At 38.7% G+C, this 12,927-nt stretch overlaps 1 protein-coding gene across 1 annotated transcript in view; it reads right to left on the reverse strand.

The window, feature by feature from the left end:
- Positions 1 to 12,927, reverse strand: part of DNAH11 (dynein axonemal heavy chain 11) — a 388,706-nt gene that overhangs the window by 89,141 nt on the left and 286,638 nt on the right. The window contains 3 exon segments of the mRNA XM_060196111.1: positions 4,953 to 5,075; positions 5,839 to 6,074; positions 11,646 to 11,816. Coding sequence (XP_060052094.1) covers positions 4,953 to 5,075; positions 5,839 to 6,074; positions 11,646 to 11,816 — 530 coding nt within the window.

Genomic DNA, 12,927 nt, shown 5'->3' on the forward strand with positions numbered 1-12,927 from the left:
GATAACCCTTCAGCTTCATCACTCCGGTGAGACCTTTCCTTTCATAGTATTCTCTAATTACATTCCAGGCAGTTCACTTCCTTAACAAAGTCCCAAAACCTAGATATAGACTAGGTCCCGTGAGATAAATCATATGTTCAGACGTATCCATAAATTAGAGCAAAATATATACCTGAAAGCAAAAGTACACAAGAGTCTGCAGAGAGTACCCACCCCCCAACACTTCATCTGCACTATTCCAGCCTTTAGGTTTATGATTGTTCAACAATTTGTTTGGCTTTATATGTTAACTGTCTTTTCAGCCACCGGGTTCCGGATGCCAGCATGACACTAACCAGACTTCCCTGGACTGAGGACTCCACCAATGTGTCCTGGAGCTCTGCTTCCCTAGAGACCCACCCTACTAGGGAAAGAGAGAGGCAGACTGGGAGTATGGATTGACCAGTCAATGCCCATGTTCAGCTTCAGCGGGGAAGCAGTTACAGAAGCCAGACCTTCCACCTTCTGCAACCCACAATGACCCTGAGTCCATGCTCCCAGAGGGATAGAGAATGGGAAAGCTATCAGGGGAGGGGATGGAATATGGAGATTGGGTGGTGGGAATTGTGTGGAGTTGTACCCCTCCTATCCTACGGTTTTGTTAATGTCTCCTTTCTTAAATAAATATAATAATAATAATAAAGAAAGGCATGATTAACTGGTCAAACAACACTAGTGGTGTTGATAAGTGTTACTGATAGGAATGAGTTCCTTATGTGTGTTTTGGGAGTGGGGTACAGAATTATCAAACTACACAAGTCCAATTTGTACCTACTAGGATTTCTGCCTTCTAAGCCATGTCAATCTCTTTGGTCACACATCTCCCTGATCCACATTCTTCCTCTTTGTCTTCAGAATACAAGACTCTTCAACCATTTGGATTCTATTTGCAGCTGGAGTTGTTACACTCTTCCCTGTGTTTTGCTAGTCAATGCTAGTCCTCTCTCTGTGCCGAATTGAATTCTCTTATCCCATCTACCTATCTGACAGAGAGCCTCTTCATGTGATATTAAGTGATTTTCTTCACAAAGCCTTTCTAAGTCTCCACAATGGAAGGAATGAATGCTTTCTTGTCCTGTATGCATCTATTATGGCACCAAAGAAGCTACTTTAATAGTTTATAAGCCTGTCTTCTAAGCAGGGACAGTGGACTCCTTTTTCTGCCAAAGACTATTTGGATATTTATAACACCATTTGAGAGATATATAAATGTGATCAACTTAAATATTAACACTTAGTCTTACTATGAAAAGAGTTCTGGTTGATTTGGCAGGGCCAGGCCAAATCACTGTATAGGCCATATAGGGCCCATGGGTTGTATATTCCCCATCCATCCCTACTCTAAATGCAGCTTTCTTATGAGTAGAGACTTCATCTTATGACGCTTTGAACCTGCTGCCCTGGTTCTTACACCTAGATATAGAATTCTCAGAAATGGTTGATTCATGACTAATAGAACAAGTAAGTTTACCTTTACAGCACTGTGAATCTGAGTGAAAATGCTTTACGAAACATCTAAAATGTGAGAGGGACATGGGAAAAACAGGAGTTATGGGTCTAATGTTTTTGTTTATTTATGCTTTGCCATTGCTGGTAGCTTCACTGCTTTAAGTCAACTTTTTCAGATACGAAGGAAGGAAGGAAGGAATGAAGCAAGGAAGGAAAGAAGGAGGAGAGAAGGGAATGTAAAGATACCACAGTACTGAAGCCTCCTCCAATGTAGTGAGGAGTAGGCTTATATTTGGGTCAAGTGTTTGACAGATTAAGAGCAATATCTAGGTAAGTTATTTTGCTGGCCTTTGATCGAAAATTTAAATTCATATAAGTTGACTGCTTTTACACATAAGAATAAGTAGCTTCCAGTAATAAATATATTTTGTTATGCTTTTATACATCATTTAGAATTTATATGGCTGCCAGGCTTCCCTGGACTGAAGACGGCACCAATGTGTCCTGGAGCTCCGCTTCCCCAGAGACCCACCCTACTAGGGAAAGAGAGAGGCAGACTGGGAGTATGGATCGACCAGTCAACGCCCATGTTCAGCTGGGAAGCAATTACAGAAGCCAGACCTTCTACCTTCTACAACCTATAATGACCCTGGGTCCATGCTCCCAGAAGGATAGAGAATGGGAAAGCTATCAGGGGAGGGGGTGGGTTATGGAGATTGGGTGGTGGGAATTGTGTGGAGTTGTACCCCTCCTACCCTATGGTTTTGTTAATTAATCCTTTCTTAAATAAAAAAGAAAAAAAAATTTATATGGCTTTCGGGAGTTGGGCGGTAGCACAGCGGGTTAAGCGCACGTGGCGCAAAGCTCAGGGCCTGGCGTAAGGATCCAGGTTCCAGCCCCCGGCTCCCCACCTGCAGGGGAGTTGCTTCACAGGCGGTGAAGCAGGTCTGCAGGTGTCTGTCTTTCTCTTCCCCTCTGTCTTCCCCTCCTCTCTCCATTTCTCTCTGTCCTATCCAACAACAACATCAATAATAATTACAACAATAAAACAACAAGGGCAGCAAAAGGGAATAAATAAATAAATAAACTTAAAAAAAGAATTTATATGGCTTTATGAGAAATTCTGGAATAGTGTCATGGAGACTAAGAGAAGGTATATATTCTATACTATTAGCTTAAAATAATTTTTTGTGGCCTACCATTTTGTTAAAAAAAAAAAGGTGCTGCTCCACACAAAATAGTTTGTTTCTAAATTAAAAGAGCTTTGGATCTCTCTTACATCCGTATCCACACCAAAGAGAAAACATAGCACAAATTTATCAATTTCTGTTATTTCAGTGATTCACACACACACAATATAGATTTTATAATTATGCAACATTATATACTATACTATAAATTTATACAACATCCATTTATATAAAATGAAAGTTACCATGTTTTTCTTAAGACAATAGCAATGGTAATAGCTGTTGTTATTATTATTATTACTATCTAAAGCAAAAAATTAATACTAGGAATGCCACTTAAGAAACTGAGAGGGGGCCAGGTGGTGGCACACCTGGTTAAGTGCTCACATCACAGTGCACAAGGACCCAGGTTCAAGCCCCTGGTCCCCACCTGCACGGGGGAAGCTTCACGATTGGTGAAGCAGGGCTGCAGGTGTCTCTCTGTCTCTCTCCCTATCTCTCCCTTCCCTCTCAATTTCTCTCTGTCTCTATCCAATAATAAGTAAATAAATAAAACAAAAAAATTAAAGAAAAGAAACTGAGAATAAGTGGGGGAGCCCATGGCAACTTTGGTCTTGGATATGATAAGTTGCACATACACATGTACATATGTGCTCCCACAAAAGTCACCAAATTTCTTACCACTAAATTACTATTACTGAAAATTCTATTTAAAGCTGGGGAAAATGTATTTCACTATCAACAATGCCTAGGTATGCATAAAAGAGTCAGAACCTTAATAACAAAGATTTTACTTTAGTGACATTCAAGACTTCACACTATATTTTTAACACATCAGACATAGCTACAATTATATTTGTTACAGCTGCAGTTTGTCAAGTAGCTTATTAGACTGTTCTAAGTGCATGTCTGGGTAATTTTTGGTTTATTAAACAATTATAAGTTGTCAGTCACTGTAAATGGATTTACTCAGTGACTTGTATAATAAATATTGTATTACTTGGTAAGAGACTATTTTAAAGAAATCAGAAGTTATTCACCCTTAAGTAAGTCTACTACCACTTAAAAGTGACAAGACTAATCTAGTGATGAAAAAAAGAGACATATAACTTTGAAGAGTGAATGTCAAAGAAGAGGGGGTTGGGAAGTTCTTAAATTATACCTCCATAAAATGAAAAGAGAGAAAGGGGGAAGGGAGGAAATCCAGTGAAATATGTCTAGTGAATGCTGCTTTCTTGAGTGAAGCTACAGTCATTAGAAGCTATACTTTCCCCTCTGCCCACACAGGCTTGCATCTACTCTTTCACACATATAAAGGAAAAAGCCTCTTAAGTCCTTGGAAATGGTTTTTGTGCCCCTGGGAGAATTTCCAGGAGAATACAGTATCCCAGGGAGAATGGCAGCATTTGGAACATCATGAAGAAGTGGGAATGGAGGGAGTGTTTCCCAACTGTTGGTAGTCTGCCACTGCTAGTATGAGGAATGATTTTAGGGGTCCACCAATAAACAATTTTCTTTCCCTTTTTTTTTTTTATTACTACCAGTGTTATCACTGGGGCCCAGTGCCTTTATAATGATTTCACTATTTCTAGCTGCCATTCCCTCTCCCACCACCCTTTTTTTCTTTCTTTTATTTGCTAGGACAGAGCGAAACTGAGGGGAGGTAGAGAGGGAGAGAGAAAAAGAGACATCTGTAGTATTCCTTTACTGTTAGTGAAGCTTCCCCCCGTAAGTGGGAACTGGGGACTTGAACCTGGATTTTTGTGCTTGGTAAAATACATATTCAACTAGATGTGTCACTGCCTTCTCCCAAGGAACAATTTTCTAATGTTCACACATATTTTAAGTGTATTAGAAAATATAAAACTAGCACAGGAAAACCATGACTTTGTGGATGCTAAGACTTGGGTGAGACTAGACTAAAAATAATGAGAAAGTTTATAACTGGTTTAAAGAACATAAATGAAGATAATCATGTCATGCAGTTAAGACAAATACACTAGAGATATTCTGCAAAGCACTATAAGATTTGTGATGACGTGTTTTGGGTCTGTAAGAAGTTGGTTAACATGATCTGTATTTACCAAACATTCTGAAATTCTGTATCATACTGTAGTTGCTTCAGTCTTGGAGTATCAGTATCATGGAATGGAGACTCAAAAATAGAACCAGGAAGATACTCTAGATTATGCTTGACCAAGCTAAGAAACGGAGACTGCAAAGAAAACTTAACAGGAAGTGTAAAGTACTTGTTAAAAATTCTGCAAGACTTACCTCCCTTTTTTAATCGTGTTCCTGCCTAGTAGTGGGTCAAGGACTGGATCTATTACTTCCTCAAGATTTTCAATTAAAATGGCATCACCAAAGGTCACAGCAGTTTCGATGATGTTCAAAAACCTTAAAATTCAGTCAGAATTGAGATAGTACAATGTAAATAAGCACAGGAAACTGTTCAAAATGATATATGTTAAATTAAATTTAATGTATGCATTTTAAATGAAACACTGAGATAAAACCAAGATAACACAGAAAAGAAAGTTTAGATTTAAGATTCCTTTTATAGTTATATTTTCTAAGTGAAATTTAACAGCTTAAACTAAATGTAATGTCCTTAATCATCATACATTTAAATTTATTCAACAGGTCCTCTTTTGACAAAAAATTCAAAATATATTGAATGCCTGTGATATTATCAAACCTTGACTTTAAAATCATTTATCATGTAAGTTTTAAACTATAGTTTTATTTCACCCCCACTCCTTCAAAAACAATTGTATCCAAGTATTCAGGTAACCAAGAACTACATATATCTGCAAAATATCACTTTTTAAATTTAAGAAATGCATTTTTAAAATTTCACATATAAAAGAGGTTGAGGTCAAATGAAATATCAGAAAGCCACCAAAATTACTTATTCAGGTTTGGCAAAATAGCTTACCTGGATGGCTTGTTGCTTTGCCTTGTGCATGACCCAGGTTCTAAACTGGCTCTTACTACACTGCAATAGGCTTCAGTTCTGTGGTCTTTCACTCTATCTCTGTCTGTATCTCTAGCTAAAAAAAATTGTGTATTCAACATTAGCTGAACAACAACTACATAGCAAGGAAGTTTTGCTGTTTTCTTGTCTGTCACACAGACAAAGCCTTCAAATTTCACCTACCCTTTCTGGCCCAAATGTGTGACTTTTAGGTCTGTCCCATATTTAGTCTTGATCCACTTAATTCCCTGCTGTTGGGGATCTATCATCAGAGGCCAGCGCTCACAGTGAGTTAGGATAGCAGCATTTTCAGTTGACATTCTGTCACTGGGCAGACCTTCGTTATTCCAAGTGGCAATTGTTGCGTCATCTGTCAGCATAGCAATCAAGTCCAGGCCCTCCGTTATTGGAATTGAAACCTTAAAAATCAGAGTTCAGTGCAGTAAATGGTCATTGTGACAGAGAAAAAACCTCAGCGTGACAGGCAAGAAAACAGGAAACCATAGTCAAGGAAACAACTGCAAATTCTCTGTGGACTTTCAGAAGCTCACTGAAAGTCTCATCATGACTTTCCACTCAGAAGCCTGTCAACTGCAGTATTTCAAAACTGGTTTACTAATAATATGTATTTGACATGAAGTAAAAGTGTCATCCATCCGTCCATCCATCCATCCATCCATCCATCCATCCATCCATCCATCCATCCATCCATCCTTCTGTCTGTCTCTTATAGAAATTCTAACACGTTGAGGATCACCTTAGATAACTGGAGGTTAAGTAGGACACAGGAATGTATTTTGTACCTGGAGACATCACTCCACATAAACAATACTAAAATACAGTATTTTTGCTAGATATTTTATCTCTTACTACAGACAACACTGCAAAACAGATGATCCCAAAGCAGAGCTGTCACATAAGGCATTTCTATAATTAGAATTGTCTTTTCTTTCTTCCTCTTTGCTTCCAGGATTTTTGCCTGCACTTGGAACTTAATACTTCTCTATTTTTATTGGCTAGGACAGAGAAATTGAGAGGAGAGAGAGAGAGAGAGAGAGAAAGAGAGAGAGAGAGACCTGCAGACCTGCTTTACCATTTGTGAAATGTCCTCCTTGCAGACGGGGAGTCAGAGGCTCAAACCCTGATCCTTACTCAGGTCCTTACATTTAGTGCCACTGCCTGGCCCCTGAGATTATTTTTAAAACCAATTTATGGCTATTCTCACATCTCTATGTGGCCTAAAACACATATTTTATTGCTTATTTGCTCTTCTACCTGTGTAAAACCTTTTTTCCCTCTTTTTTTTTTCCTTCTGGTCTATCAGTAAGTAAATCTTGCGCACAGTTTTGGATCCAACAATGCCTGTCCTCTCTTTCTTAATTCTCAGACTTTTGAGTATTCCTGAAAAAAAAGTTGTCATTCCTGGGATTATGAATTTATCTTTTTGTAAATTCATGTTCCATTGTTTTGAGTTGCTAGGCAACATTTAGCATGCACTCTCCTGTCACCCAGTGGGTATTCCTGATGTTCCTACCACTTTCCTCACATTTGTTCTAATTCTAGTTTTCTCCTCTTTGGCTGGCTGCCACTGCGTTTTCCTACTTCCCCAAGAAAAGTTATATTGAGTAACTTTCTTCCTGAATACCAGCATCTACATCTGTGTCTACCTCTGCCATTCTTCCCTCCCACCTGTGTTGAAGGAGTCTTCCTTCTCTTAAGGATCATTCCCTTTACCTCTACTTTGGAGCCTATCCACTCCCAAATCCTGAAGAATCATACCGCTTCAACTTTTTTTTTAATATTTATTTATTTTCCTTTTTGTTGCCCTTGTTGTTTTATTGTTATAGTTATTATTGTTGTTGGTGGTGGTGTCAACATTGTAGGTAGTGCAGCAGGTTAAGCGCACATGGCACGCAAAGCTCAAGGATCCCAGTTCAAGCCCCTGGTTCCCCACCTGCAGGGGAGTTGCTTCACAGGTGGTGAAGCAGGTCTGCAGGTGTCTATCTTTCTCTCCCCCTCTCTGTCTTCCCCTCATCTCTCCATTTCTCTCTGTTCTATTCATTGTGCGCTTAACCTGCTGCACTACCGCCTGACTCCCCCTGCTTCAACTTTTTATCAACACAATTTCTTCTCCAGATCTTCTTTTTTTAATATTTATTTTATTTATTTATTCCCTTTTGTTGCCCTTGTTGTTTTATTGTTGTAGTTATTATTGTTGTTGGATAGGACAGAGAGAAATGGAGAGAGGAGGGGAAGACAGAGAGGGGGAGAGAAAGACAGACACCTGCAGACCTGCTTCACCGCCTGTGAAGTGACTCCCCTGCAGGTGGGGAGCCGGGGTTCGAACCGGGATCCTTATGCCCGTCCTTGTGCTTTGCGCCACCTGCGCTTAACCCTCCAGATCTAATAAAGCATTGAAGCATGCTCTAGTCTCATTTATACTGAAAAAACAAAACAAAACAAAACAAAAAAAAACCCCAAACTCCTCACTTGGTTCCATGTTTGTAACAACTCGTCTCTTTTATTTCTTTCCCTTTATAGGCAAGTTCCTGTGAGAAGAGGCTATCTTTCCTGCCCACACCTTCCTTACTTAACTGCACAACTCAGTACAATCTGATTTCTGGTTCTTGAAATTCTTTGTGGTCGCAACAGACTGTCACATTTCCAAATCTCAGGGTACTTTTGGTTCCTGGTTTTCTCACTTGTCTCTATAGGTTTGGTGATTCTGACCACTTCCATCTTTATGTTCTTCTTTCCAGTAACACCACTCTTAGCTGTGACGTAATGTGGGCGCTTAACCAGGTGTACCACTGCCTGGCTCCTACCACCATTCTTATCTGGAGGGCTCTCCCATTACTACTTGTTCCCTCTTTATCTTCTTCTACTTCCATTTACATATCAGCGCTGAATCAGCCCTCTGGACACAAACTTCTGTTTATAGGAGTTCATACCACTCCTATACATATTGATAGCAACCAAATAGGATTTTCCACTCCTTGTTGCTCTTATCAGCTAATTCATTAATGACACTCAAAAGATACCTCAAGTTCAATGTTCCTAAAACCAGACTCTATATTTTTCACCTAAACTGATGTTCATCTCAGGAAATGGCATCTTTATGTTTGTACTTTCACTGTGCTGTTTCATCAGCATTCCTATTTGCCTCCTCTGGAGTCAGCCCCTGCTTGCAATGTCCATAGGCATCATTTCATGTAGTTCACTGTCTTCTGGATTGCCATTCTAGTTATGAGCTTAATAACAAGGGCCTCTTTCTGCCCACTGCGATAAGAGAGTTTTCAATATGTATTTCTGACCACAACAAAGATTTTCTCAAAATCCTTCAATAACTCCCCATATTTAAGTTTAATTTAATTTTAATTTTTTTAGCTTATAATATGGAAATAAAAATATGGTCCTTTACTCATTCTAAAATGCTCATGTACACTTTCTATTTTATAATAATGCATTACTTAATTAACTTTTTCTTTTGGCTTATTTAACATTCCAATATTTAAATCATATACAGTTCTTTTCTTTTTTTTTTTCTTTTTAGTTCCTTTCTTTTCAATGAAAGTATAAAGGAAAGCTTAAGCTGTAGTTCTGTCCAAATAGCCAGTAAGTTCTATCACCATTTACTTAATAGTCTCTTACTTACCCCATTGATATGCTATGTATAAAATTATGTATATATTCACTTACAAACATATATTGGCAATCTGGAAATTCCCCATAAAGTTAAATACATTTTTATCGGGAGTCAGGCAGTAGTGTAGCAGGTTAAGTGCACGTGGTGCAAAGCACAAGGACAGGCATAAGGATCCCGGTTGGACCCCCCCCCACCCCCCCGCAGGGGAGTTGCTTCACCGGCAGTGAAGCAGGTCTGCAGGTGTCTATCTTTCTCTCCCCCTCTGTCTTCCCCTCCTCTCTCCATTTCTCTCTGTTCTATCCGACAACAACGACATCTTAACAATAATAACTACAACAACAAGAAAAATAAGGGCAACAAAAAGGAAATAAATAAATAAATAAATAAATATTTAAAAAATACATATTTACCTCACAGTCTAGAAATTTTCACATCACTTGAGCAAAAACCCAAGAGAAATGAAACATGTCTACACACAAAAAAAATACACAAATAATATTCATGTTCACAGCAGCATTATTAATAATAACCAAAATAGAAAAACACCTCCAGCATCCATAAAGTAAAGACTGAATGAGCAAAATGTGGTCTGTTCCCAAAAAAAACTCGCTATTGCTCAGGCACTGGTAAACTATAACTTGGGGCTACATTTCTGATGAACCAGGAGAACACGCTAACTGAAAAAAGTCAGTCATAAACATGGAGAGGATAGGGTGATTGTGGATATGGAGCTCATTTTGGGTGTGATAGAAATGTGTTAGTGGTGTAGTGCATCAAAGTAAAAGACTCTGGGGTCGGGGGAGGGTTCAGGTCATGAAACATGATGGCAGAGGAGGGCATAGTGGGGGTTGTTATGTGGAAATATTACACATGTACAAACTATTGTATTTTGGTTAAATATTTACTTATTTATTCCCTTTTGTTGCCCTAATTGTTTTATTGTTGTAGTCATTGTTCAATAGGACAGAGAGAAATGGAGAGAGGAGGGGAAGACAGAGAAGGGGAGAGAAAGATAGACACCTGTAGACCTGCTTCACCGCCTGTAAAGCGAAGCGACTCCCCTGCAGGTGGGGAGCCCAGCTCGAATCGGGATCCTTTTGCTGGTCCCTGTGCTTTGTGCCAGGTGCGCTTAACCCGCTGCGCTACCACCCGACTCCCCAAACTATTGTATTTCACTGTAGACTGTAAACCATCAATTCCTCAATAAAGAAATTTTAAAAGTGTTTTAGAATTGGTAGTGATGATGGCTGTACAACTCAGTAAATAAATTAAATACCACTGAGCTGTATAGTTTAAATGAGTGAATTATTTGATAAGTGAGCCATTACCTGGTTCCTGGTATATTAAATTTAATGAGAGAAATAACTATGTTTGAATGCTCTAAGAAGAATCTCGTAGTGATGGCAGAGAGGAGAGAAGTGTTCTAGTACTCAGTCTTTCAGGAAGAGAAAGAAGTCGAAAGCCAGTATACAACCTGGGGTCAGGTAGTGGTGTGTGTGCATGGTAAAGAGCACATGTTACAGTGTTTAAGGACCTGGATGCAAGCTCCTGTCCCCCACCTTCAGGGATGGGTGAGTGGGGGTTCCCAAGGGGTGAAGCAGTGCTGCAGGTCTCTCTTGCTGGGTCTTTCCTCCCTTTCTCACTTCCCTTTCAAATTCTCTGTGTCTATCCAAAAATAAATATTTTTTAAAAGAAAATAATCAAAAAGAACTAGTACACAACTCCAAAGCAGTGGTCTTAATTAAATGTGTCACTTATTTATATTTCAGGATCAGGAGAGTGTTGGTGGGTGATAAGTATGACTGTAGAGATTTAGAAATCATCATATAATCTATATCTATGGAATATTTCTTTATGTCCTTAATGCTATCATACGCTGTTCTATTCCTTTATTTTTTATAAAAAATCCATATTCCAAATCCATATTTCAATTTGCTACATGGATTTGAATTTTCAAATTTAGGGTGATCTCTTTTTATAATAGTGAATCAAAGATGACACTTTAAGTCTGAAAGCAGTTGCAAGAAAACAAAAAGTGTCAGGTCTTATAATAATCTGAATTTGACTTCAGTTGCCTACGATGTTAACAGTAGTTTTCCAACTACATTATCTATAACTTATATCTACAATTGAATAATTTTTATATTTCCTGCATTTGTTAAAATAAGAAAAACTGCAATAGATAAGGAAAAGTCTCCCCTTCATACTAGATCTTCCATTTATTACTGCAGAGGTAATGAACAAACTGGCATATATATATATATATATATATATATATATATATATATATATATATATATTACTACTTAACTTTCAGTACCATTTTTACAAATGATAAGCTTACCTTATGTTGAAGAAAGGGAACCCAATTGCAGTCAATCAGTTCCTGCCGATACTGTTTTGTAAAAGATCCAATGTAGGACACGAACGCTGCTGTGAGGAGAATGTCCCCACAGAGTGTCTTCTCTTGAGCTTCAAAGGATTTAATAGACTGACCCCAGCGAATCTTCTCTGACTGAAAGATAAAATTGCTTAGGTGCCACTATTGCTAGATAACTATCACATCAACAAATGCACAGTGCCATTAATTACCTTATAGCACATTTTCATTCCATGTCTTCCTGCAGTTTTTAGTAGGAAGAGCACATAACTGGTTGATTTGACTACTAAATCATTCATCTGCATGAAACTCATTCTTACAATGGACAGCTCATGCTTTGGTTAGTGGAGTTCACTGCAATTGCACCTTAGATCCTCTTGATGGAACTCCTAAACTTTTCATGTGATTTTGAGTCTTTCCTGAAAGGCTGAAATACTCTCCTCAAGCTCTAGGAGTAAAGAACCAATAGCTTTGAACCAAGCTGGAGTAATGTTAGGTTTTTAATGGTGGACTTAACCAGGTTCTCCTTACAAACCTTTTCCTCCCTCATACAAACTGGCTATATAGACTGACTACAGAAAAAAAAAAAAAGTAACACTTTTAATAATGTAATAAAACAGCTAGCTCCTATCCTGGAGATTCTGTCAATTAAATAGTTCTGAAAGTTACAAAACTTATTTTGTTCACATTTTATTAGGGAGGTTTATGGTTTCAGTACAGTTGTTGACATGTGTATCATTCCTCACCTCCCCATGACAGGTGTCTGCAAAAACATTCTCAGCCCCCAACATAGGACCTTTTCCACCATCTTGCAGTAGGACCCAAAAGCCCCCACAACTTATCCCCTACCCCCCTTCTCTACAGCCCTTTGCTTTTTCAAAATTATTATTGCTACCAGGGTAGCACCACAAACCTACTGCTCCTGGTGAGCATCCCACCACCTTCTTTTCCATGCAAAAAAAAAAAAAATGTATGATTGTGAGAAATTGAGAGGAGAAGGGAAGGGGAAGGTAGAGAGGGAGAGAATAGATAAGAAAACTGCAGCCCTGCTTTACCATTCATAAAGCATCTCCCTACAGGTGGGTTCTGGGGTTTTGAACCCAGATCCTTGCTTATGTGATGTGTGCACTCAGCTGGGCGTGTCACTGCCCTGCCCCCTCATTTTTTTGCATTAATAAAATAAATAAATGTCAGAAAAAGGAAGAAAAAGAAAATTGGGTGGACATCACTGACTATGAAGATCACA

Source organism: Erinaceus europaeus, chromosome 8 (assembly GCF_950295315.1).
Source record: "Erinaceus europaeus chromosome 8, mEriEur2.1, whole genome shotgun sequence".
NCBI classification, from domain to species: domain Eukaryota; kingdom Metazoa; phylum Chordata; class Mammalia; order Eulipotyphla; family Erinaceidae; genus Erinaceus; species Erinaceus europaeus.